The 22319-nt window shown below is 40.6% G+C and overlaps 7 protein-coding genes across 10 annotated transcripts; 2 read left to right on the plus strand and 5 right to left on the minus strand.

Moving 5' to 3' along the window:
- Window positions 1-399: 399 nt before the first annotated feature.
- Window positions 400-2131, minus strand: LOC104805480 (uncharacterized protein At5g39570-like). Its single transcript, XM_010530055.2, has 2 exons — window positions 900-2131; window positions 400-574 (listed from the first exon to the last, which is right to left on the minus strand). The coding sequence occupies exons 1-2, from the start codon at window positions 2070-2072 to the stop codon at window positions 491-493; spliced, it is 1257 nt and encodes a 418-aa protein (XP_010528357.1). The 5' UTR covers window positions 2073-2131; the 3' UTR covers window positions 400-490.
- A 565-nt stretch (window positions 2132-2696) lies between these two features.
- Window positions 2697-5000, plus strand: LOC104805484 (pectinesterase 31). Its single transcript, XM_010530058.1, has 6 exons — window positions 2697-3195; window positions 3273-3377; window positions 3735-3812; window positions 4026-4213; window positions 4322-4495; window positions 4680-5000. The coding sequence occupies exons 1-6, from the start codon at window positions 2950-2952 to the stop codon at window positions 4840-4842; spliced, it is 954 nt and encodes a 317-aa protein (XP_010528360.1). The 5' UTR covers window positions 2697-2949; the 3' UTR covers window positions 4843-5000.
- A 68-nt stretch (window positions 5001-5068) lies between these two features.
- On the plus strand, window positions 5069-6620 carry LOC104805483. The gene is made up of 5 exons (XM_010530057.2): window positions 5069-5602; window positions 5676-5762; window positions 5857-6006; window positions 6085-6285; window positions 6398-6620. Exons 1-5 carry the CDS (start codon window positions 5162-5164, stop codon window positions 6494-6496), a joined length of 978 nt encoding a protein of 325 aa, XP_010528359.2. The 5' UTR covers window positions 5069-5161; the 3' UTR covers window positions 6497-6620.
- On the minus strand, window positions 6614-9264 carry LOC104805482 (vesicle transport v-SNARE 11-like). The gene is made up of 6 exons (XM_010530056.1): window positions 9135-9264; window positions 8463-8583; window positions 8037-8095; window positions 7764-7952; window positions 7487-7657; window positions 6614-6948 (listed from the first exon to the last, which is right to left on the minus strand). The coding sequence occupies exons 2-6, from the start codon at window positions 8554-8556 to the stop codon at window positions 6796-6798; spliced, it is 666 nt and encodes a 221-aa protein (XP_010528358.1). The 5' UTR covers window positions 8557-8583; window positions 9135-9264; the 3' UTR covers window positions 6614-6795.
- A 410-nt stretch (window positions 9265-9674) lies between these two features.
- Window positions 9675-15542, minus strand: LOC104805485 (ARF guanine-nucleotide exchange factor GNL1-like). Its single transcript, XM_010530060.1, has 3 exons — window positions 15334-15542; window positions 13951-14725; window positions 9675-13541 (listed from the first exon to the last, which is right to left on the minus strand). Exons 2-3 carry the CDS (start codon window positions 14671-14673, stop codon window positions 9930-9932), a joined length of 4335 nt encoding a protein of 1444 aa, XP_010528362.1. The 5' UTR covers window positions 14674-14725; window positions 15334-15542; the 3' UTR covers window positions 9675-9929.
- Window positions 15543-16473: 931 nt separating this feature from the next.
- Window positions 16474-19509, minus strand: LOC104805965 (lysine histidine transporter-like 5). The gene is made up of 9 exons (XM_019201507.1): window positions 19412-19509; window positions 18993-19207; window positions 18551-18716; window positions 17940-18289; window positions 17468-17864; window positions 17245-17350; window positions 17030-17121; window positions 16804-16872; window positions 16474-16681 (listed from the first exon to the last, which is right to left on the minus strand). Exons 1-9 carry the CDS (start codon window positions 19448-19450, stop codon window positions 16583-16585), a joined length of 1533 nt encoding a protein of 510 aa, XP_019057052.1. The 5' UTR covers window positions 19451-19509; the 3' UTR covers window positions 16474-16582.
- Window positions 19510-20769: 1260 nt separating this feature from the next.
- LOC104805486 (kxDL motif-containing protein 1) lies at window positions 20770-22319 on the minus strand. 4 transcript variants are annotated; one of them, XM_010530064.1, is made up of 4 exons: window positions 22240-22319; window positions 21551-21697; window positions 21155-21307; window positions 20770-21075 (listed from the first exon to the last, which is right to left on the minus strand). In XM_010530064.1, the coding sequence occupies exons 2-4, from the start codon at window positions 21664-21666 to the stop codon at window positions 20973-20975; spliced, it is 372 nt and encodes a 123-aa protein (XP_010528366.1). In that variant the 5' UTR covers window positions 21667-21697; window positions 22240-22319; the 3' UTR covers window positions 20770-20972. The 4 variants fall into 4 exon arrangements, with proteins under 4 accessions (XP_010528366.1, XP_010528363.1, XP_010528365.1 ...); XM_010530061.1 differs by having other exon boundaries at window positions 21551-21700; XM_010530063.1 differs by having other exon boundaries at window positions 21551-21703.

The raw sequence follows: 22319 nt of genomic DNA on the forward strand, positions 1-22319 counted from the left end.
AGAGGGTAGGCCCCTAGACAGGAATTTGATTCCAAAACTTCATCCTTGTACCATATGTGTATATATATTGGAATCTACTGTCTTTCCTTTTTATTTTTATTTTTATTTTTATTTTTTAAACCAAGATTCTGAATCTCCTGAAAAAGTTTGAAGCACTTGTAGGAACTAGAAAGCAAGAACACAAAATCATATTCTCGAAAGGTTCATAGTTTTATAAAGACAGTAACAAAGACAGGAAATGCAACAAGTGACCCAACCAGCTCACCAGTCTTATTGTCAAAAACATCACAACAAAAAGGGAGACACAGTCCAAGTACTCCGACATAGACAACACAACATAGGAGTTGTGTATATATACACACATATATATATATATATATGATGTTGATGTGATATATATATATATATGTATGTATATATATGTGCCTCTTGATGTAGCAGAAGAAGTAACAGCAAGGCACTCCCAAAAGGGAAGGAGAGGTTTTCACTTTTACTGGTCGTCATCATAGTTCCTGCGGTAACGATGCTTCTTCTTCTTCTCCTCGTCCTCGTCATCGTCAGAGTCATTGTCGCCCTGCAGAGACGCATCTTGATTAAGAACGTGTACAATGAACATAAACGAAAACGAGATGGATCTCTCCATGACCATCAAACGATGCATTTTTGGGATACAAAAACGGGAGAGATGAAAGAAATGCAATTCTATCCACTCCGATTCATTGCTACAAGATCATTGATTCTATAGGAAACTCCTCAAAGATCCAAACTTTAGTTCAACCACTTATAGGAGCTCGCCCAAAACGTATCAAAGCCATTCTACATTACCATCATTCAAAGCGTTCCTTCAATGCGATCCAGAGCGTAAAACTGCAGAAACGTCAGTAAAACTGCGAACTTACATATTTCTTGCGGCCATAGCTCCCTTCCTCATCATCACCGTAACGGTGCCTGCGTTGCTCACCGCCATCATCATCTTCTTCGTCGTCATTGCGACGACCATAGCTGGGCTTCCTGTAACCTTCCTCTTGTTCCTCAGACCTTCCATATCTCAGCCTACCTCCGTACTCCGTCCTCTCTCCCCCTCCCTCTCCCTCACCCTCTCCGTAGCTCTGATTCCTGCCATACCCGGATCCATACTCGGTCTCGGTTCTTCCACCATACCCAGATCCGTACTCCGACTCAGGTCGTCGGCCGTACTCGATCTCAGTTCTCCCGCCATGCCCAGATCCGTACTCGGAGTCAGGTCGCCGACCGTACTCGGTCTCAGTTCTCCCACCATACCCACCGGATCCGTACTCCGAGTCAGGCCGTCGGCCGTACTCGATCTCAGTTCCCCCGCCATACCCAGATCCGTACTCCGACTCAGGTCGCCGACCGTACTCGGTCTCAGTTCTCCCACCATACCCACCGGATCCGTACTCCGACTCAGGTCGCCGACCATACTCGGTATCAGTTCTCCCACCATACCCTTCGGATCCGTACTCCGACTCAGGTCGCCGACCATACTCGGTATCAGTTCTCCCACCATACCCTTCAGATCCGTACTCCGACTCAGGTCGTCGGCCATACTCGGTCTCAGTTCTTCCACCATACTCACCGGACCCGTACTCCGACTCAGGTCGTCGGCCATACTCGATCTCAGTTCTTCCACCATACCCACCGGATCCGTACTCCGATTCAGGTCGCCGACCGTACTCTGTCTCCGTTTCCCCACCATACCCACCGGATCCGTACTCCGACTCATAAGCCGGTTGGGGCCTTCCACCATACTCACCTTCAACTAAACCGCCTCCTGGTTGGAACCCAGGTCGGGGTTTGGGTCGCGAGTAGCTGCTGTACTCGGTCTGGAGAGCATCGTCTGCATAAGCAGAGGGCTCATGGTACGACGTGAACTCCGGTCGCTCGTACTCGAAGGAGTCATCCAAAGGCGACGAGAGCGCGTAACATGTCTCGTCGGAAGGTGGGATCGGACGGCCGTAGATCTCGTGCTGCTTGTAGCCTCCATCGTACGGCGTCGGATCGTACTCGTCGAAGTCATCGACTTCGTCCTCGTCCCTAGTGTAGTACGGCATCGTTTCTAAGCTTTTTTTTTTTCAATCTCGTTTTTTTCCTCGTTTCTGTGAGATCTTGAAACGGTACGGAACGCATTTTTTTTTATAGGAGGGTGAAGAGGAAGATGAAACACGCGAGACTGGTTTGGTGATGGGGTCCACACGCGCAGGTATGGCGCGTGAAACACGTATGGGCCGTGACAAAATAGATAAATTATGTAGGCGTCTTCTAAGGGCCCAATTTTCTAGAACGAAGGCCCATTGGGTTTTGACCGATACTTTTCTAAACGTTTTTATATTTTTTTTTGAGAATTTATGAGTATAATTTGGTATCATATTCAGAAGTAAATTCTGTTTGCAAAAATGCAATCAAAGTATTAGGGAAATAATCTACACATTTCAGATATAATTTTAAAAGTATCACTAGAAATTGAAAAAAAAAAGTATCACTAGAAATTAGTAAAAAGGAAAATCAGGAAAAAAATATTTTTATTTTATTTTAAGTTGATAATTAGTCCTCTTCCATGACTCTAATACATCTTTTGGAACAAAGGTTGAATCTGAAGAATTAAAGATCTGAGCGATAAAAGTATAAATATATGATAATTAAGGGCATATTTACAAATACAAAAAGTGACAACCTCAGATGAAGATGAATAGCCAAAAAAAAAAAGGCGGATATATCGTTAGCAAACAAGACGATGCCGACATTGCAATTCTTCGGTCGTCCGAGAAAATTATAAAACCCACCAAGATTCTGCTGTATATCGACGCAACGCATCATCAAAATCTCTTCTTTTTCTTCAATAGTTCTCGGAAATCTCTCTCTCTCTCTCTTTGTTAGGGTTTTTGTAGTTACGCACAGAAGGAAAAAAGGGAGCGACGTCTCGGCGGATTAATGGCGACGAGCCGGGTGGTGACGGTGGCGCAGGATGGGTCCGGCGACTACTGCACCGTTCAAGACGCCGTCGACTCGGTGCCTCTGGGGAACACGTGTCGGACGGTGATCCGTCTGTCGCCAGGGGTTTATCGGCAGCCTGTGTACGTGCCCAAGAGGAAGAATCTCATCACCTTCGCCGGAATTTCCCCGGAGTCCACAGTGATCGCTTGGAACAACACCTCTTCGAAGATTGAGCATCACCAGGTATCGAAATCTGAAATCTTCGCTTCTGGGTTTTTACCACGCGGGTTGTCCTGATTGGTTGCGTTCTTTGATTGCAGGCGTCTAGGGTTATCGGCACGGGGACGTTTGGATGTGGAACTGTGATTGTTGAAGGGGAAGATTTTGTTGCAGAGAACATTACGTTTGAGAATTCTGCTCCCGAGGTAATAAAGTTTGCTCCTTTATTTTTTAAAAAATGGTACCTTTTACTCAGTTCGTCGTTTAGATGGCATGGCATTTCCATGTTCTTTTGCAGAGATTTCACCTTTCTGTTTGGCGAATGTGATTGAATGTTACGTTGTTAAGCTTTTGTTTAATAAATTTCGAGCAACATGAATTCGATCTTTCTTTTGCTATTACTGTTTGATTATGACTATATGGTTCAACTGATAAACTCGCAACTTTTCCAAGTTCATTGATTTCAGAAGTTTCTGTAACTTGTACAGTTTAGGCCATTAGATTATTTGATAGATACTTGACAAGAATTTTCGTGTTTGTGATTGTATTGTTCTTGAACACAGGGATCTGGGCAAGCGGTAGCTATTAGAGTCACTGCAGATCGTTGTGCGTTTTACAACTGTCGATTTCTCGGCTGGCAGGTCCATTTAGCAATCATACCCAGTTATCTTTTAAGGGTTTATGTTTGTGAATATTGCATTCTTGAAGATTCATGCCTCTCTTTTATTAAATGTTCTCACCATTTCATTGGAGTATGCACTTTGGATCATAAATCATGAGAGTTGATCTAGAATATTGAAAGCAAGTTTGCACAATCAGTTTTAGCTTATATGAAGCCTTTGCCCATGATGCAGGATACATTGTACTTACATTATGGAAAACAGTACTTGAAAGACTGCTACATTGAGGGAAGTGTAGATTTCATATTTGGCAACAGCACAGCTCTTTTGGAACACTGCCATATCCACTGCAAGTCTCAAGGGTTTATAACTGCACAAAGCCGCAAATCATCTCAAGAATGTACTGGTTACGTGTTCTTAAGGTCCGTATTTATCTTATGACCATCATATGTCATTCACCCCCTCATCTTAAACTTTGGGTTTTCGGGTTTTAGCTGTTACTTTCTAAAGGGGCATTTGTGATATTGCAGATGCGTGATTACTGGAAATGGACAGGGTTCGTATATGTATCTAGGAAGGCCATGGGGACCCTTTGGGAGAGTGGTCTTTGCACATACTTATATGGACGCTTGTATCAGACCCGTTGGTTGGCATAACTGGGGAAACCCCGAGAACGAGAGAAGTGCTTGCTTCTACGAGTACAGGTGCACAATCTCGAGTCTCTGAAGAGCAATAGGTTTTTAGACGTGAATATATGTACCACATGCCTAAACACGGGTGGAGATGGGTATTTTTCATATGAAATCTGAATCCTTTTGACCAGGATTATGAGGAGACTGCTCTTTTCGAGATAAAGTAACGATTTTTTTTTTTATAACAAAACGGCAGGTGCTTTGGTCCAGGTAGCTGTTCATCGAGACGGGTAACGTGGGCGAGAGAACTGATGGACGAAGAAGCAGAGGATTTTCTTGATCACAGTTTCGTAGATCCTGATCAAAGCCGACCTTGGCTTTGCCTGAGAATGGGAGTCAGAATACCGTACGCTGCCTAAAACAGTGGAAACCGAAACTGTATCCGGACAGAACGCTGACCGGAGAATAAGTTGTTCATGCGGTTGTTTGTATACGCGGAAGAACGTTTCCTTCAATCTTTGTCTGATTTGCTGAAACTGGAAGTGAAAAGTTGTATGATTTATTGTTGTTCTCTTCATCGCGCGGTAACGATGAATCAAGGAAATGGAAGGAGTACCTAAATCGAACAAGAAGAGATCTTGGTTAACTTAACCGTTACGGTTTAGTATGGGTAACGACTCACTGGTCCTATAGAGTCACACACTCTGCCACGAATGAGAAGGTTGAAGGGTGAGCAAAATGGGTCCCACAGTTTTCAGTTGGGTGATGACGTGGATGACCTCTGGAGTGGCCACGTGGACAGGGGACAAAAGTCAGATATCGCCTTATCTTTCAGCTTCCCTCCCCTACCTTTACTCTCTCTCCATGCGAAAAGATGAAAAGACGCCATCTTTGCGAGGCTTGTGTTTCTCGGCTGATCTACACAGAGAGAGGAGAGAGGGAGATGTGAGAGAAATTGAAGATCACAGAGAGAGAGAGGAAGAAATGGCGGCAAGTTCGAGGCTTTCATCGTTTGGGATATGGAGGAGAGAGAAGAAAACAGGGGAATGGGGATGCCGACGATGGCCGGTGACGGAGGTCAGGCCACGGCCGTCGGCGAAATGCCACGTGGCGTCAGCGAAGCCAGCCACGTATTCCTCGAGAATCTCCACTGACCTCCCTCTGTACGAGTCTCCCCAGGTACACTATGTTTGTGTCAGTGTAGTATACATCTGCAGCTGTGTGTATATATGTGGGTGGAAGTTGTTTTCAGGCATTGTTCGATGATTATTTGGAGGATAAATCTCGGGTGTTCGCAGCCATGTTTCCTGATAAACGGCGAAGCCGAAGGCTTAGTCACGTATTTCCTCTCTCTCTCTCTCTCTGGTTGATACGAATCGTAAAGAAGAACACTTTCTTTATGATCCGACTCTGTTTTTTTTTGGGTGGAGAAGGAAGAATGGAGAATTCAGATGTTACCAATAAACTTCCTCTTCGTAACGGTTTGGCCAGTGGTGGATATGCGCTTAAGATGCAGATCCAACGGCCACGATTACCCCATCGACGTCCCTCCAGACATCACCAAAGTTCTCGAGCTCGACATGGTATAATCATGTTCGTGTTTTCCTCGGGGCTCTGAGTTCAGACCACATGTCAAAATCTCTTCTTTTTTCCTTTTTCAGACGAGATGGGAGCTGCAAGGACTTGACAAAGTAATGGAACCTACCGATTTCTCACTGGGAGTGAGAGGAGCATTGTATCCAGATCGACGACGGGGAAGGAATGCTCGTCTCAAAGGTCGGTTAGAGATGAACATTAGCTTCGTTCTTCCTCCTGTTCTCGAGCTAGTACCTGAAGATGTCAGGAAGAACGTCGCCACCGCGGTAATAAATATATATAATACCCCTTACTACCAAGTTCGTACTAAAACCCGAACATTACCATGTTTCGGGTCTGTATTCATCTCTGTCTTTTACTGACTTTGGGTTTTCACAGGTTTTGACGAGTTTGGTGGAGAACATGAAGGACAAGGTTAACGGGAGCTTGCTCGCCGATTACAGCAGGTTCAAGAACGAGAGAACATTACACAAGTAAACTCGAGATTTGTGAAAAAACGGTATCAAGAAAAAACATGCATAGTGAGTTTTTTTTTCTTTGGATTGGAAGTATTTTCTGAATTTGGAACTTATAATAGAGAGGGGCAAAAGTCTATAAACAATGCAATCACACTTGCTGCTTTGCTTAGCAAGAGTCGATAGAGTAGAGAAGATTGCCAAATTCAGTTCAGACAAGACAAAACACTTCAACACCCAGATAAAGATATAAAAGGATAAATGGAACAAGGGTTCTTCAGTTACATAGAGAGTTTTTCACGAGAAGAGGTTCTCAGGGACTTACTTGGCGAGTTTGAAGTACAAGATGAGGATGATGGAGAGAACAAGTGCGACGATGATAGCTCCGATGGTCCACTTGTTTCTGTTCATCCTCCTCGACATGGCTGTCAATATTTTCTTGCTCTTCCCGATGTTGTCGTCCACCCCATGAAGCTGTTGTGATCCGTTTATAATACAGGTTAAAGCAATCAATGTAGATGCAGTTGGAGTTTTCAAAAGAAAATCTTCAATATCTCAGCCTTAAACTAGGAAAACAATTGACTGTTTCCTATATCAAGATTCAAGATGTGATGACGAGTCTGAGCAGGTTAACATGCCCATTTCCTTTGTCAAGATTCAAGATATGATAGCGAGCCGTTACTAATGGAGGTGGACCTTGGCCTGTGCTAGTTTCATGACAACGCCGATCAGTTTCAACTCATCATAGACTAACATATGTGAATCTACTGTTCATAACCTATTGCTTTTCCCTATTCTCTTGTGTTTTTCTTATAAATCATTTCATGGTTGATTAACTATCATAACCAAACTGGCCAGAGATCTGCCAACCTTCATCATCAATCACTAGGCTGGATAATATTTCAAGATCTAGTTTATGTTTTCCTAATTAAGAGCTAAAATGAATGGTTTTGTGAGTCACTTGCAAGGGGATTATGAAAGGCATTAAAAAAAGTCTTGCGCAGAGAAATACCGTATTGTGAGCGTGTAAGAGAGACTGTCTCTGGGAGTGCAAGTCTTGGAGGATTGAAACACCAAGCTCTTCAGTTTCCAGCATGGTTCTTCGGCTATCCTTGACTCTGTCTGTGGTCCGACCCAATCGCTCTGTTGACATCATCAATCTTGATCTTTGATCAGCCGAAGCCTAGCCCAAGCATATCAATCATAATAGATGTTAGGAGCTCTTTTACTAGCACATTTGGAAATGGAGAGGACAAAACTGAGAATGGCATCATCATGTTCTTACATACCGTCATCGTGTCAGCCATTCCAGCTTCCAACAACTCATCGCGAGCAGCTGCATTCAAGTTTCCTGTTGTAATTCTCTTCACTTCACTTTTGAGATTGTTCAGATCAGATTTGTATTCCCTCAACTTGACAAGAAGGTTTGACTTAACATTGGGTGGCAGGCTTCTTGCCTCGAGGTCCATTTTCCTGATCTGAAAAAAAAAAACGGTACAGCCTCGGTCAAAGGCAAATGGCAAGACAGGAAAGTTTCAATTTGAGCTATGCCTATCACATACCAATCCTTCTGCATCGTCCAGGCCTGATTTTATTTCAGATAGCTTCTGCTTCTTTTGTTCTGCAAATCAGCAAGTCCTCATCAATGTTTGCTAAGGTATGCAAATATCAGAACCTAATCCCACAACAAGTAGAGAAATCATGGAACCAATAGACACTGATGGATACAATTTATTCCTATCAATACCCCGATTTCTCAATGATCGGAAACCTAAGGTAGAAAAAAGCAAGCAAAAAATTATGTCCTTGCAAATGAAGCAAACAGAGAAATTCCAGTACTCATGGGTCATAACACGCACCACTGCACAATACACAACCAGAAAGCATCTAACTTTTTTTTTAATCGTGCTCATGGGTCTAAGCTAAACTTATGGCGAATACTGGAGAAAGGATTCATAATCCTGGAAAGATTCAAGAAGTCAATTTACCTCCATCAAGAGCAACTGCAGAGGTACATTTCTTGGAAAGATTTGCTGAGAGCTCACAGTATTGCCGCTCGTATCCTTCGAACACCTCACTCATCGCTCCCAGAAAACGCTAGTCCAAATTCTGCGGAGACAGTTAAGACATAAGTAATGAAATCTTTAAGCATACGGTAGAAATCAAGTACACAATGCAAGAACATAGAAAAGCTGATTCTTCCGAATGAGCATCTGCAAAGAAACTTGGTGGAAAACCACATCGCCATTCCATGTTATTCCGAATACAAACTCTTATCAACAGCTAGAATTAATCGACAAGACGACCAACCCAAAATTCTCTTCGGATTCCCAAAAAGAAAAAATTTTGGATTCCATGTTAATGTCTAAAACCAATCCAAACCCCTGCAGATCGTTGATTCTAACGTAGAACGAAATACAGGGAAATCTATGAACAATAACAGATGTAGGACAAAAAGGAGCCACAAAAAAAAGAGAGCAAAATCAAGCGATCGCGATGGGAAAAGACGAAAAGTTGATGGGGGCTTGAGGTTTATCGTAGGAACGAAAGAATTCACCAGAGCCGGAATCGGAAAAGGGAGATTGAGACAAAGATATCAAAAACTGGAAGCGAACAAGAGAAAACCGAAAGCAAGCTAAGAAGACGAAGATCAACGGTACCTGAGATGATCGGAGAAACGAAGAAGATCGCCGGAAGAATGGATCGCCGGAGAGCCGGTATGGAAAATCTGGAACAGGACGGTGACGAAATGATGAAATTGATCGGCAATGATTAATGGTTAAGAAATTAAACGCACGGTTGTTTTGGTGTATTAACTGTTGACACTTTATCCCCTCTTTTTTTTTTTAAATTTCTGAAATATTTAATTGTGAAAAAAATTCCAACAACTAAGGGAATGAAAAGTCCCAATACGTAAAATTATTACCGAAAGATCCTACAAATACACAGTATTTATTTATGATAGTTGATTGAAAGAAATTTTTGTACCAATAATTTACCCTCTAACAAATTTCTACATCAAATGAAATCCAGAGACCATTAGTTTAATAAATATTGGGCTATACATATATTAAATTAAAAATAATAATTTCTAGTTTATAAATTAAATATCAGACTAATATATTAAAAAAAAATCATTATCAGAACCTATCATATCTAACGCTGTTATTACCACAATAGAAGTGGAATGCTTAGCCAAAAACGTTAAAGAAGCATCTAATTTGATCTTACACAAACAATAATAACACAATTAGATAACATTTGAAACCCTTTGCTGAATTTAATAGAATTTGTGGTTAAATTTTTTTAAAAAAAAAGCTATACTGCAAAAAATTCCATATATATAGTTCGCAAAGGTTCTTGTCTGCTCTTCTTCTTCTCCTCCTCTGTATAAAACAATGAAGAAGACAAAATTCAGACCAATTCTTCTATGAGTTTAACTGTCATCTTCTTGTTCAGGCAACCGCCCCTTTTTCCGGCAACGAGAATTCTCCGGTCATAGCGTTTTGTCTCTGCGAAAGCTCGAGCTCGTCTTGAGGGAAAACTTCAGGCAGAAGTGAAGGACAGATCTTATTGACATGAAGCCATGTCAGTTGCCAGAAGCTGTCACTGCCAATGTCTTCACCTGGTAAGAGAATTCCCGTCGTCTTCATTACCAGCAGTGTGTTCTTCAGAAGCTCGGGAATCAGTTCATGTACCTTCTCGCTCTGTTTCCCTCTGAATTTCGCCGACATGTACGTTTCCAGATGGTTTAGGACCCCGAGCCATAGCCTGCAGAAGGACGGTTGCTTCGATAGATCCTGAAGAGATTGTAGGAAGGCTTTTGACATTAGTTTTGTGGCCAGGACGAGCGTTTCCTCCGATGCTTTCTTGAAGTTCTTCTTCCTGGCGTTCTCTTTCGAGAGTTCTAGGATTTCGTCGAGTAAAGGGAAGATTACCGAGTCAAAGCATTGGAACCAGAGATTTGTTGGTAATGGAAACCCGTCTGCCCCGGCTACCGATCTCTGCAACATCGAGATCGTGTGGTTTCTGATTTCATCCCGTTGGTCGAGACATACCCTTTTGAGGCTGTTCACAAGTCTTATCCACATCTCTCCCATATCTTGGCTTAGCTTCTTGGCTGCATCTTCTCCGACGGAGTTCTTAGCCTCTCTATACCATCTCCCCAGACAAAACACGGAGTTCGCCATTAAGTCGATGGCTGAGATAGACCGAGAGATTTCGCCAACTCGGGACTCAGCAAACTGTCTTGCTGCGTCCAGACAGAGAATATAGTTTGATGGCAAGAGGTGAGCGCCTTCTGACATTATGAACATGAGGGCTTCGAATCCAGACTCGGAAGCTTCTGGATGCCGGGCTGTGATGGATAACAGAGATATGATTGTGCGCCACCCGGAATGTGATCTGATGTGGGCTGCGTTACCTTTCACGAGACGAGCAACTTCTTGTGTAATGGGTTCACAATATGCATCAGCCACTCGGGCATCGAGCTTCAGGACAAGTTGAAGAGATTTCAGAAGTTCATCTGTCAGATTCTCCTTGTAAGGCAATAATCTCTGGCATATCTTCAAGAGACCAAAGACTGCCTTTTCGACGAGCTTGCACGGTGTTGAAGTCGACTGAACGATATTAGCGATGTACTCATAAACAGTTTGCCAGATCAGCAGAATCCTGTCTCTGTTATTCAGCGTGATTGTAATAAGCAACTCTAAGCAGAAAACTGCACTGTCTTCATCTTTCTCAGCCGAGGTTATGAGGGAGTTCACAAGCTGTTGCAAAGACTCGGCTTGGAGGAATTTGCTCTCTGAGAATATGCTATCGACTCGGCAATCCTTCACTACCTCACGAGCATGCTTATGAACCGCAAGTTCTTCCTCGGTTGGCTGAGGCTTTGTCTCCTCAGTATCGAAATACAGAAGCTGGCTAAACCGGCCGATTAGACTAGATGATTTCCGAGGTGTAGAAGAGGATTGAACCTGAGTAGCCTGCAAGAGATTTGTTGAAGGTCTTTCCAGCTCCGGGTTACTAAATGACGGCTCCATATCCTCTGTCGCATCACTGGCCATATGAGCTGATAAAAGCTGGAGTTTCTGTAAGCTCAAGACACATTCCAGTACATTTTTCCAGCCAGAACGGATATAGTCACCGTATTTATTTGCAATCGTGAAAACTGCTGCAGTTGCCATTCGTGCTTTGACATCCTCTGCTAGAGCAAGGACAGTTTCATCATCTGATAATGGCGCCAAAAGGGGCGTGAATTTGCAGAGAGACGCGACCAGATCATCCAGAACACTATCTAAATGATAACATGCTGAAAGTTTAGCAATGGCCAGGAACCCATCAACACATCTCTGTAAAACATCCTCTTGCTCAGCTTGATCAAAAACCACCGATGTAGCAGCGATAGTGGGACCGGACACGATTGAGAACATGTCGTGGTCCAGATGGGCTGAGGTATCACAGACAATATAAGGACTGGTTTCCTTTGATTTGTGAATCACACTAATCCACCGGCTGGCTGTTATCGCCGGGAAGCCAGTTTCCTGATCTGGAACCATCTGAATTTCATTCTCACAGATGGAATGATAAAGCTCGGACAAGTATTCTTTTGGAAGGTCTTCACCCCCATTGATGCACCGATTGTTACGGATAAAATCCGCTTCAGTCATCTTTTTCTTGACCTGCACGTTGTGTTGATCTGTGTTCAGCATGATAAGTGAATACGATAACAGGAGAGCAGCATCTTTATTTATCAATATTTGTGGTGATTGCTCATAGTATCTTTCCGAGAAAGCCTCTAGCACCCTCTGTATTTTTTGTGACTCACCAGGCAACCTGAAGGTACCCAAGAAAAGACGCAGGGCCATGTCCAGATTCATGTTTCGGAAGTCAAACGTTTTCGCAAATTCATGAAGCACCTGAACACAGAACGGGTCATGATTGCCCAGGAAATCTCCTATGAGGTTCTTATCCAACCCACATGTATACCTGAAGAAAGCTGCCACACTCTCTGGGTCTTGATTCTCAGGTAACAAGTGCATCCCTTGGAGAAATAGTAAGCCCTTTTTGGGATCACGGTTAAAATGATCAGCTCCAACCATCAACCTTTTCTTTATGTGTTTGGTCTTACGGACAAAAGGAACCCAAAAGTTGGGATCTTCATAGTTCTCGCATCTTACTGTCCAAAACGCTTCATATGCCTCTTGATCCGTAGAAGTGTCTGCAGCAGACGATTCCTCGCCTACCCTCTCACCCATTCCCTGAGCCATGGAAACTAAACCATCCAATGCAAGTATATGCATCGCAGATAAAGGCCCATTTACCGGGAAGGCACTCTTGGATAACAAGTTTGTGATGTCTTCAAACACGTTAGCGCAAGTTATATCACAATCAAAATTTGCGTACACTTCAGCCATAAACGCATGCTGTCTGCAAAGATCAACCAGGGCTTCCATGGCAACCTCCTGTTGTTGGTATGAAGACCCGTGTTTGTTCTGTGCAATCCTCAGAAGAACGCATGAAAAGAAAGCTTCAATCTGTACCTTAAGCACAGTGCGCAGATTCAGATAGAGATTAAAAACGATGCTGCAAACAGTAGAAAGAATCAGAGGACTCATCGATAAACCAAACTGCATCAGGTTGCTGAATAGCTCATCCTGGATCAGTCTCAACAACTTCGGGTGTTCATGGAATGAAGGCCCTCCCAGTTCTATAGCAGAATTTATTAAACCCAGAGCAAAAAGAGGGACGTCTTCATCAAATGCAATAGGATTAGATCTGGAGCTGATTTCACTGTTCTCTCTGATGTTTAACAGAGAACACAGGAAATGAAATATCTCTACCATGCACGGAATACCAAATGGCTCCATCATTGTATTTTCACCGTTTCCAGCTACGGGATCATTGACCTCAGTGCTCCTTTCATCTTTTTTCATTTCTGTTTCCGGATTCTCCATTACAGGACTTGAAGAATTTTCAGTTGTGCTCAGAGCATCAGATTCACTACCAATATTTCCATTGTCAACCTGTTTATCTCGAGAAGTCTGATCCCAGTCCGGAGTTCCCACCTAAACACACACACACACACACAAAGAGTTTCAGAAATTTGCGGACAAAAAGTAAACCAAGGTTGTATCCACTAGTTTGGAAAAATGGTCAATGCAATCAGGCTTAAAACCTAAATGTTTGGGTCAAGTGAAAAACTTTAAGAAAACCGATTCTTTTTCAAGCAACACGCTAGCAGCAAAATTATGAAATGACACCGCTGGTTTAGCAAAAAAAGGGTTGAGTCAGAAACTGTGCAGCATGGTTAGCTACTTTTTTTTGCCATTTTGGTCATGAACTTCCACCACATTGGTGTAGACAAGCTCATAGAACCTCTTTCATCGGGAAGAGTTCAAACACTCTATCCATAGTGGATAAAGAAATCATAATAATATTACTATAATGTTAATAGGAAAGAATAAGATGATTTACCGCATCACCAACATGTAATCTGCTTCCATTAGCAAATGCATTCTCCGATGGGCTGATATAGGGCAGTTGCGAGAAGATACATCTAACCAGTTCATGCATCGTGTGGCGTGCTATACGCTGCAACAATTCACTTTTGGAGCTTGATTGATGAACAACAGACAAACAAGAGTTGACAATGGTGCAAACGTCAAGATTACTCAACCGACAAGACGCCTTACTTTTCACGCAAGCCAGAAGAACCTGAAGTATCTTCATCAGAACCACTTCCTCCGAGGCTGGATCAGTTACCTCAAAACGGCAGCTCTTTACAGCATCAACTATCAAATGTATAGCCTCTCCCACATTCACAGTATCAAGGGTAAGAACATCGAGGGTTAAGATCTTGTGGACAGACGACAAAGCAACACCAGTAATTGGAGCCCCAGTTTCATCAGATTTTATAACATCCAAAAATGGCTGAATATACAGTCTAGGGTCAACACTTTGCCAATTGTTTTGCCAAGAAAAAATCTGCTTACGCAATTCTTTCAACGAATGGATGAGAGAATGTTCCAACTGGTCATCATCTGAGATATAGCGGACACCCCAACGCACATTTCTCCGCATCACAGCCAAAACTACACCGATTTCAGAATTGATCATGAATGCTAAAGCACCCTTCGAGGATTTGGAATGACAATACTTGAATGAGTTTCTTCCCGAGGGAAAATTTAAATGCCCCATAGTTATCCCAAGCTCTTGAATCCAGCACAAAATCACACATGAATCATGCAGCCTGCAAAATTATGTAAGCCTTCATACTTAAAATGAATAATATTATACAAACAGCTAACGAACCCCTGACAAAAGGTGTCCACAAGCAAAGAAGAAGTTTGAAGAAACTAACATGACCAACATTTATATCTTAGATTGCCCAATAAACGAAGATCTGCACAAACACAAAGTATCCGCCACTCGAACGAGTTTGCTTTTTCAGACACAGAACCACAAGTCACATCCACTTCATTCTACAGGTTTCCCTCTCCGACGATCAAAATCTAATTTCCTAAACCTTCACATAATTCTAAAACAAATGCAGAAACTACGCTGTTATAAAATCTAAACTCCCACAATCACAGATTCCAAAGTTCCAGCAACTAAAGCTCAACCATGGGACACAAAATTCCACAAAATTTATTGGTTACTCTCAGAGCAGAAATGGGACCAAAGCAAAAACAAATGAACACGGAATTCAGATCTAACTGAGCTCATTGCAAACACAAACGATCCGAGCAAAATCTCAAACCGTCAAATAACACAAGTCTCAGGAGCTAATCAAGGTTTAAGTAAACGCCTAACAAAATCCCCGAGTCCGATTTGAACGGCTCGGAAACGGGAGATTACCGGAGGAAGTGGATCGAGACAATATCAGTGAACCTGATTGGAGATCACGACAGAGATATTTTCGGGAGAGGCTCATAGGAACAGTCAAAATGGCGGATTCTCCAGGAGAGCTCGGGATCGGGAGAGAGAGAGAGAGAGAAGGGACTGGAGAACGGAGATGGCCTTGATTTTTTTCCTTTCCTCCTCCGATGTTTCCCTGTGTTTCCTCGGAGGTTTATTTTTTGTATTTTGCAAAACAATTTAAAAATTAATATGTGAATCCGTAATTAAAATTCAAATATATTATTACTATTTGGCTATTTTTGATGCAAATAAAAGAACCTATAGGCGACCAGAAAAATAATAGGTTTTGGTTTGATAAATATTTAAAACATATAAAACAGATATTTGTTTTATGCCACCCATTGAAATAGTTTCATACAATTATCATCTTCCTATTTTTTTTTTTTCACCAGTGATTTTACAGTTAATTTTTATAATTATGCTAAATTCATTTATAAATTTTCGCATTGCACCGAAGAATTATTATTTTTTTTTTACAAAAAGATATACCACGGAATTTAGTCTTCCGAAATATTAAAATCGGAATTTAATCTGTTAAAATATGCTATTGGAGCACCAAAACAGTTTTTATGTCACACAAGACAATAACAAAGGCCCAAAAGGCCCATAATATAGCTGAAAAGTGAAGAAGCCCACAAAGGGTTATCTAGCCCGGTTCAATAATGCTAAACCGGTTCCCCGGTTCAGTTTACGAGACATGGGTTTAAATCATTGTCTTCAAACATCCTAACTTTATTTGTATTAATTTGAATATAACACTCCATCGTACCACAAATTGTACAAAAATCGCAATAATTAAAAAAATAACATTACGTAATCCTGCAATATACCAATAAGATTCGAACAATTAAATTATATAACATGAAAAATAAGAAAATGAATTGAAGGAAATCTTTATAAACATATATAAATCTTACTTTTGGTTATATATTTTGGTTCCGTTATACAAAACGGATTGATTCGAACTAAATAATACTTTGACCGAATCTAATCCATTCGTTAACGAATGTACATCATTTTTCTAAAAATGACAAAATGACCCAAATCGAATACAAAAATAACTAAAAAAATCCGTCTTTAATTTTTAATAAACATTTTTATCCATAAAATCCGGAATCGGAAACTGAACCGGAATGTCCACCCTTAACCGGTCATGCATGCAAATGCAAGAACAAGTGGAAGGAGATTAAGAGAACATCTTGTAGGTTTTGGCTTGAAGGATGATCTCTCTCATTCCTCCAATAGGCGAAAGCACTGCTATCAATACCCCAATGATGATCGCGATCTGTATCATGTTATAAGCAAATTCATTACAAATGATCTATATATATATATATATATATATATGTATATATATAATTTTACACCAATAAAATAATGCAGGTGAGAAAGAAGAGGAGAACTCACCCATGAAGCGGTCCAATGGAAGCTCCATTGTTTGGGTTTCTTGATGATCAACCACATGATGCAAGGCAACTGCCCACCAATATACACACACATATATATCATCTTCCTTATATAGTTTGGACATACAAAGCGTTCCATTGTTATAGTATAAAAATATATATTATATTGATCGATTGGCTCGTGCATGCATGCATGGACCGTTAGGGTTTTTTACGTGTGGACTTACGAAGTATGACGTCGAGGAGAAGACGAGGCCTCCGAAAAACCCTAGCAGCCCTCCAAAAAACGGAACGCAAACAGCTACGAACCCAACAATGGCTGCAACAAACATAATTTCACGGTAAAAAAATCGCATTCATGAGGTGAAAATACGAATAATTCGTATGTATTAATTTCATGGAGGTAATTTAATTTATAACGAAACAAAGGGAGATTACTAACCAACATACGCACTACGGCCAACCAAACGAAGACATGTCGAAGGAGTGAATTTTAGATTCTTCACAAGGCACGCTTCTATTGCGTCAAACACTGGCATTGCAAATACCTGTAATTTGGACCGACCGTATATATAAATGTATATGTGTTTATATGTTACAAGTATATCCAAAGGGAAACCTTAATTTCTTCAACATCTAGTAACTTCACCACAGATAAAACGCACCTGATAGCTTCCGACAACATGGATAAAGACCATGAAGTTAGCGGCCGCGATCAGCCAAGAAGGTCTCTCGAGAGAGATGAGGATGTCGTCTTCAACCAAATCGCCAAACGCCCAAAAACCCGCGATTGCGACTGAGAAGTAGCATACCATGACGATCACGTATGCCCAAACAACGCCTTTCCACATCGGTTTCTTGGAAGGGACTTCACTGGTCGATGGAATGGTCGCCTGTATCTCAAGCGCCACACTGTGCCCTGCGTACGCAAATGCGACCGTTCCAATCGCGTTAAGCGCGTCGAATATTTTCCCGGCCGAAGTGTGCGACCTGACGCCGTAGCTTGACGGATGGTGATGCGTTCCTTTCACCAGCGACGTCACAAACGCAATCATTGAGTAGCTGCACCGTTAGAAAACACATTGTTTTTAGCATATCTCAAAAATCGATATATATAGATTTAATGGATAGTCATACCTGAAGGACATGATTGCGGCGAGAAGAGAGAGACCCTTGAGAGAGTTGAAGTTAGGAATCTGAGACAAAACTAACTGGATGCCAGTGAAGAAGACGATGTAGTAAGTCTGCCTGATCTGAAAACTCGGTATCAGAATCTCCAAACACTTCTTCAAGGATTTGGCTCCTGTGACATTGTATACAATGTCTGTTCCAACTTGGACAAGCATTTGCTGTGGCATCACCGTCCAGTATCCCCATTTCTTACCAAAGGCGTATTCTCCCAGTTCCGGATACCGATCGAATCGTTTTCCGGGCACCGCCTCGTGCAGTTCGTATAATTTATATATAAAGTACGAAATATTCCCTCTCTATTTTACCATTCCATTTGTAGCTTTGAGGACACTGCTTTGAAGAAAAAAAACAAATGCTGTGAGCCTAGCATTAGAAGACATGTATTTTCACATGAGGAAAAAGCCAAGTAGGAAACACGACTCAAAAGTGTTGTAGAGAAATGTTAGAGAGGCAATTCAAGATTTGGCCTTCGATCAAACGCATCGCTCGTGGATTCGTCCGGGAAAGCGTCCGGATACGTCTCCGTAATCTTAGCTTTGATGCTCCTGAGAAAATACCCAAAAGGCCGTGAACAAGAAAACATTCTTGTAACAAGGAAAATGGATGGCGGTTTTATGAACAAACCTTAGTTTCAAGAATATGTAATCAAGGTCCGCCTTCATCGACTTCAGAAGACGAGTGTTTCTCGAGAATTCTAACGATACATCCGTGAAACCTGCTGTCCTGTTTTCATTAATATCGAACATATTAACGTTTCAAACTTCCAAGATTGATACGATTATGAACGACATCAATCCCCTTATACATTATGTACGATGATATATGTATACATGCATATATAATCTCGCGTTACAAAATCTTTAGGCATCAAGACGAAGATCTTCTTATGAAGATCCAACACACAGACACAAAGAGATTACAGAGAAAGAGAGAGATTATATATATATATATATATAGAGAGAGAGAGAGAGAGAATTATAAGAGTTTATAAAGGTGTACCAGCCAAGTTGTGACATGGCGTAGGGCAAGCCAAGAACGCCGGCTCCGACCATGGCGGTGACATTGTGAAAGGCTGAGTACCACCACTTTGCTTTCCTTGACGCCGTCACCGGTAACCACTCGTTCAGATCTTTTCCCTCTTTATTTCCCACCACCACGGCGGTTGCAGTCGCCTCTGTGGCTGTGTTTGTTGAGTTTCCATTGTTTTCATCACCCTGCAATATCCGACACCAGTTGCACACTAGGGAACCTTGCGACAGTGTTCTAAATCAAGATAGACTATATATATATATATATAATGATCTGAAAATAGATTGTCATGATATTCTAAACCCTAAACAAGTTTTTTTTTTCCTGCAACACAGAGGAATCTTGTTCCGCAAGCAATCATTGACATGGGAATGGCGAAGAAGACCTACCGGGGGAGAAGAAGAAGCAACAGATGCTTGATCGGTCATCCTTCGAGCTGTGAGTTTCTTCTTCTTCTCTTCGTCCGTTTTCGCCTTCGACTCACTTCGGAGAGTTTTTCAGTGATACTGATTTGATCTTTACTACTAATTCCTCCTTTTATATTGTTTGGAATTTATTTTATTAGTAACTAATTTTTTTTAAAGATAATTATTAATCGAGATCATATCTTGATAATATCTTAATCTTATCGGAATATTATAATTTTTTTTAATATAATAGTTATTAATCGAGATAATATCTCAATTTAAAAACAAAAAACAAAAAGATATTAAGTGTTTGAATATTTCTAGGTATCTTTTTTGTTTTTTGTTCAATACATGATCTATATTCTATTTAAAAGTAAACTAAAATAGAAAAATAAATCCCTTGAAATGTTAATTTTTCGTCAGTTCGAATTTTAGATGAATAAGTTATCCTAACTTATTTTCTTCAAAAAGGAAATCTTACTTTTTATTTTTTTCACCAAATCTAGTAATATATTTATACAGAAATTAATATTTAAATTTTTTGTAAGTAAGAGTTTTGGGTATGATACCAAATTCGATTATTCACTTTGTTTTTAGGAGATCGATTGTCTATGTTTACGAATATTGATTATTAGAAAATATAGTTAATTTCTATTTATATAAAATTTACGAGTTAATCTATATCTGATTATCATAATTTTTTTTAATCAAAACAACTATTTTATATATTTAATAATATCTGCCTTTACAACATGAGATTCATAAGTACTTTTAGTTACAACATATGTCTATATAACTAATTTATTTGAACATATATCATTCTTGTCTTTTTATATCTTTACAGATTCAATGCAAAGAATTTAATAATGACATTCGCGTTTCTTACTTATAAAAAAAACCGTTAAGAGAATCAAAAGCCATTTCCATTTGAAAGTTGAAAAGATTCATCAAAAGATTTCTCAACATCAGCTTGAATCTTAACCATTTGCAAATTCTAACTGTAAAAGCATGTATCTATTTTTATATGTATTTCTTACATAATGTAGACTAATTATTAATCGTGATAATCGCAACAGATTAATTGAAGATAATTAGTAATTATTTTCTAAAAAAAAATCATTGTTCGAGATAATATCTTAATTTTATTTATCGAGATATTAGTTATTTATTTTTGAAGATAATATTAATCGCGATAGTATCCTAAAATTTTAAATCAAAACAAAAAGATATTATATCTCGTAACAATAGGAGTAATTCTAGGTATTTTTTGTTTGTTATTCAATATATCCATATTCTAATCAAAATCAAACTAGATAAAAAAAAATCCCTTGAAATCTGGATACAATAAAATATGATAAACTGTATAATTTATATATAAAGTACGAAATATTCCCTCTCTATTTTACCATTCCATTTGTAGCTTTGAGGACACTGCTTTGAAGAAAAAAAACAAATGCTGTGAGCCTAGCATTAGAAGACATGTATTTTCACATGAGGAAAAAGCCAAGTAGGAAACACGACTCAAAAGTGTTGTAGAGAAATGTTAGAGAGGCAATTCAAGATTTGGCCTTCGATCAAACGCATCGCTCGTGGATTCGTCCGGGAAAGCGTCCGGATACGTCTCCGTAATCTTAGCTTTGATGCTCCTGAGAAAATACCCAAAAGGCCGTGAACAAGAAAACATTCTTGTAACAAGGAAAATGGATGGCGGTTTTATGAACAAACCTTAGTTTCAAGAATATGTAATCAAGGTCCGCCTTCATCGACTTCAGAAGACGAGTGTTTCTCGAGAATTCTAACGATACATCCGTGAAACAATTCTCTGCAAACTCGTTGTAGTGGGAGAGAACTGCGTTGCTGTCCTGCAACCTTCCCAGTCTGCGGAAATTTGGCAAAGGGAGAAAGAATCCGAATCAAAAAGACGTTTTCGTTTGAAAGTTGAAAAAAGAATTCATCAAATGATTTTTCAGCACCAGCAAGACTCCATTGAATCTTTAACCATTTCCAAATGCAACTTTGAGAGCTTCTATCTACTTTTATATTATGTTTCTCCACAGGATTTATGCCGTCTGAAAACTGAATTTTCCAGGAAAAATGGAACCTTTGCAAACGCATGCTTACATGAGGTGCTGCAAATGTCTGAGGGAATCAAGATCTTCTGTCTTAACCAGAGTTTTGAACTCATCAGACCATTCTTTTGAAGCCTCTCTTATGGATTCCTTCTCCTCTCCCTCCATCTTCTTCTTCCTTTTTTCCTCTTCCTACTTTCTTCTTCTTCCAACAAGAAAACACCATGAGACTTGCAAATTCAAGAACTTGGTTTGATCTGGATAATCATGACAGAAGACCAAGCTCTCGAACTCACAAACGACACACCCAGTTTCTTCTACCACTTACATGAATGACAGATCAATATCATTCACTGTTCTCATACTCATAGCCTTCAAACGAACCCTCAAAGGAGATTCCTTTCTCATTCACGGAACAACAGGACTCACACTCTAATGTTCATAATTTGGTTCATCTAAACCCATCGACTTCGAAACCCTTTAAAACCCAGAAACCCTAATCTTCTCCATAAGATTCTCCGATAATTTCAAACTTCCCACTAACCACCGGAATCTCCAGAGCATTGTAACCGAAGCAAAGCAAAAACAAACACACGTCAGACCTAATTGAGGCTCTAATGAGAACAAGACTAGCTGAGGAAAAACTGGAAACCACCGAAGGAACCGGGAAGCTTCTCAAAAATTGATCCGATTGAACAGCTGTATAACGGGGAAGTGGATCGAGACAGAGAATCAGCATACCTGATCTGAAGCGATGAAGACGAACAGAGCAAAGGATGCAGGATTCGCGAATCAAAGGAGATATCTGTCTTCACTCTTTC

The sequence above is a fragment of the Tarenaya hassleriana genome, unplaced genomic scaffold (genome assembly GCF_000463585.1).
Source record: "Tarenaya hassleriana unplaced genomic scaffold, ASM46358v1 Cleome11, whole genome shotgun sequence".
NCBI lineage: Eukaryota > Viridiplantae > Streptophyta > Magnoliopsida > Brassicales > Cleomaceae > Tarenaya > Tarenaya hassleriana.

Bases quoted from the DNA above. Each gene is read 5' to 3' on its own strand.
- LOC104805484 (XM_010530058.1), top strand. From the start codon at position 2,950: ATGGCGACGAGCCGGGTGGTGACGGTGGCGCAGGATGGGTCCGGCGAC. The intron at 4,214-4,321 runs GTCCGTATTTAT...GTGATATTGCAG, and splicing joins ACTGGTTACGTGTTCTTAAG to ATGCGTGATTACTGGAAATG. The intron at 4,496-4,679 runs GTGCACAATCTC...ACAAAACGGCAG, and splicing joins GCTTGCTTCTACGAGTACAG to GTGCTTTGGTCCAGGTAGCT.
- LOC104805483 (XM_010530057.2), top strand. From the start codon at position 5,162: ATGGGTCCCACAGTTTTCAGTTGGGTGATGACGTGGATGACCTCTGGA. The intron at 5,763-5,856 runs GTATTTCCTCTC...TGGGTGGAGAAG, and splicing joins GAAGCCGAAGGCTTAGTCAC to GAAGAATGGAGAATTCAGAT. The intron at 6,007-6,084 runs GTATAATCATGT...TTCCTTTTTCAG, and splicing joins AAGTTCTCGAGCTCGACATG to ACGAGATGGGAGCTGCAAGG.
- LOC104805482 (XM_010530056.1), bottom strand. From the start codon at position 8,556: ATGAGTGAGGTGTTCGAAGGATACGAGCGGCAATACTGTGAGCTCTCA. The intron at 8,096-8,462 runs GTAAATTGACTT...GCTGATTTGCAG, and splicing joins TGCAGTTGCTCTTGATGGAG to AACAAAAGAAGCAGAAGCTA. The intron at 6,949-7,486 runs GTATTTCTCTGC...GGATCACAACAG, and splicing joins TCTTACACGCTCACAATACG to CTTCATGGGGTGGACGACAA.
- LOC104805485 (XM_010530060.1), bottom strand. From the start codon at position 14,673: ATGGGGCATTTAAATTTTCCCTCGGGAAGAAACTCATTCAAGTATTGT. The intron at 13,542-13,950 runs GTAAATCATCTT...GTGTGTGTTTAG, and splicing joins GATTACATGTTGGTGATGCG to GTGGGAACTCCGGACTGGGA.
- LOC104805965 (XM_019201507.1), bottom strand. From the start codon at position 19,450: ATGACCGATCAAGCATCTGTTGCTTCTTCTTCTCCCCCG. The intron at 19,208-19,411 runs GTAGGTCTTCTT...CGGATATTGCAG, and splicing joins TTGCTTCTTCTTCTCCCCCG to GGTGATGAAAACAATGGAAA. The intron at 17,122-17,244 runs GTTAGTAATCTC...TGTTTGTTGCAG, and splicing joins TGGCCGTAGTGCGTATGTTG to CCATTGTTGGGTTCGTAGCT.
- LOC104805480 (XM_010530055.2), bottom strand. From the start codon at position 2,072: ATGCCGTACTACACTAGGGACGAGGACGAAGTCGATGACTTCGACGAG. The intron at 575-899 runs GTAAGTTCGCAG...GCGTCTCTGCAG, and splicing joins GCTATGGCCGCAAGAAATAT to GGCGACAATGACTCTGACGA.
- LOC104805486 (XM_010530064.1), bottom strand. From the start codon at position 21,666: ATGGAGGGAGAGGAGAAGGAATCCATAAGAGAGGCTTCAAAAGAATGG. The intron at 21,308-21,550 runs GTAAGCATGCGT...AAATTTCCGCAG, and splicing joins AGACATTTGCAGCACCTCAT to ACTGGGAAGGTTGCAGGACA. The intron at 21,076-21,154 runs GTTTGTTCATAA...GTATTTTCTCAG, and splicing joins TACATATTCTTGAAACTAAG to GAGCATCAAAGCTAAGATTA.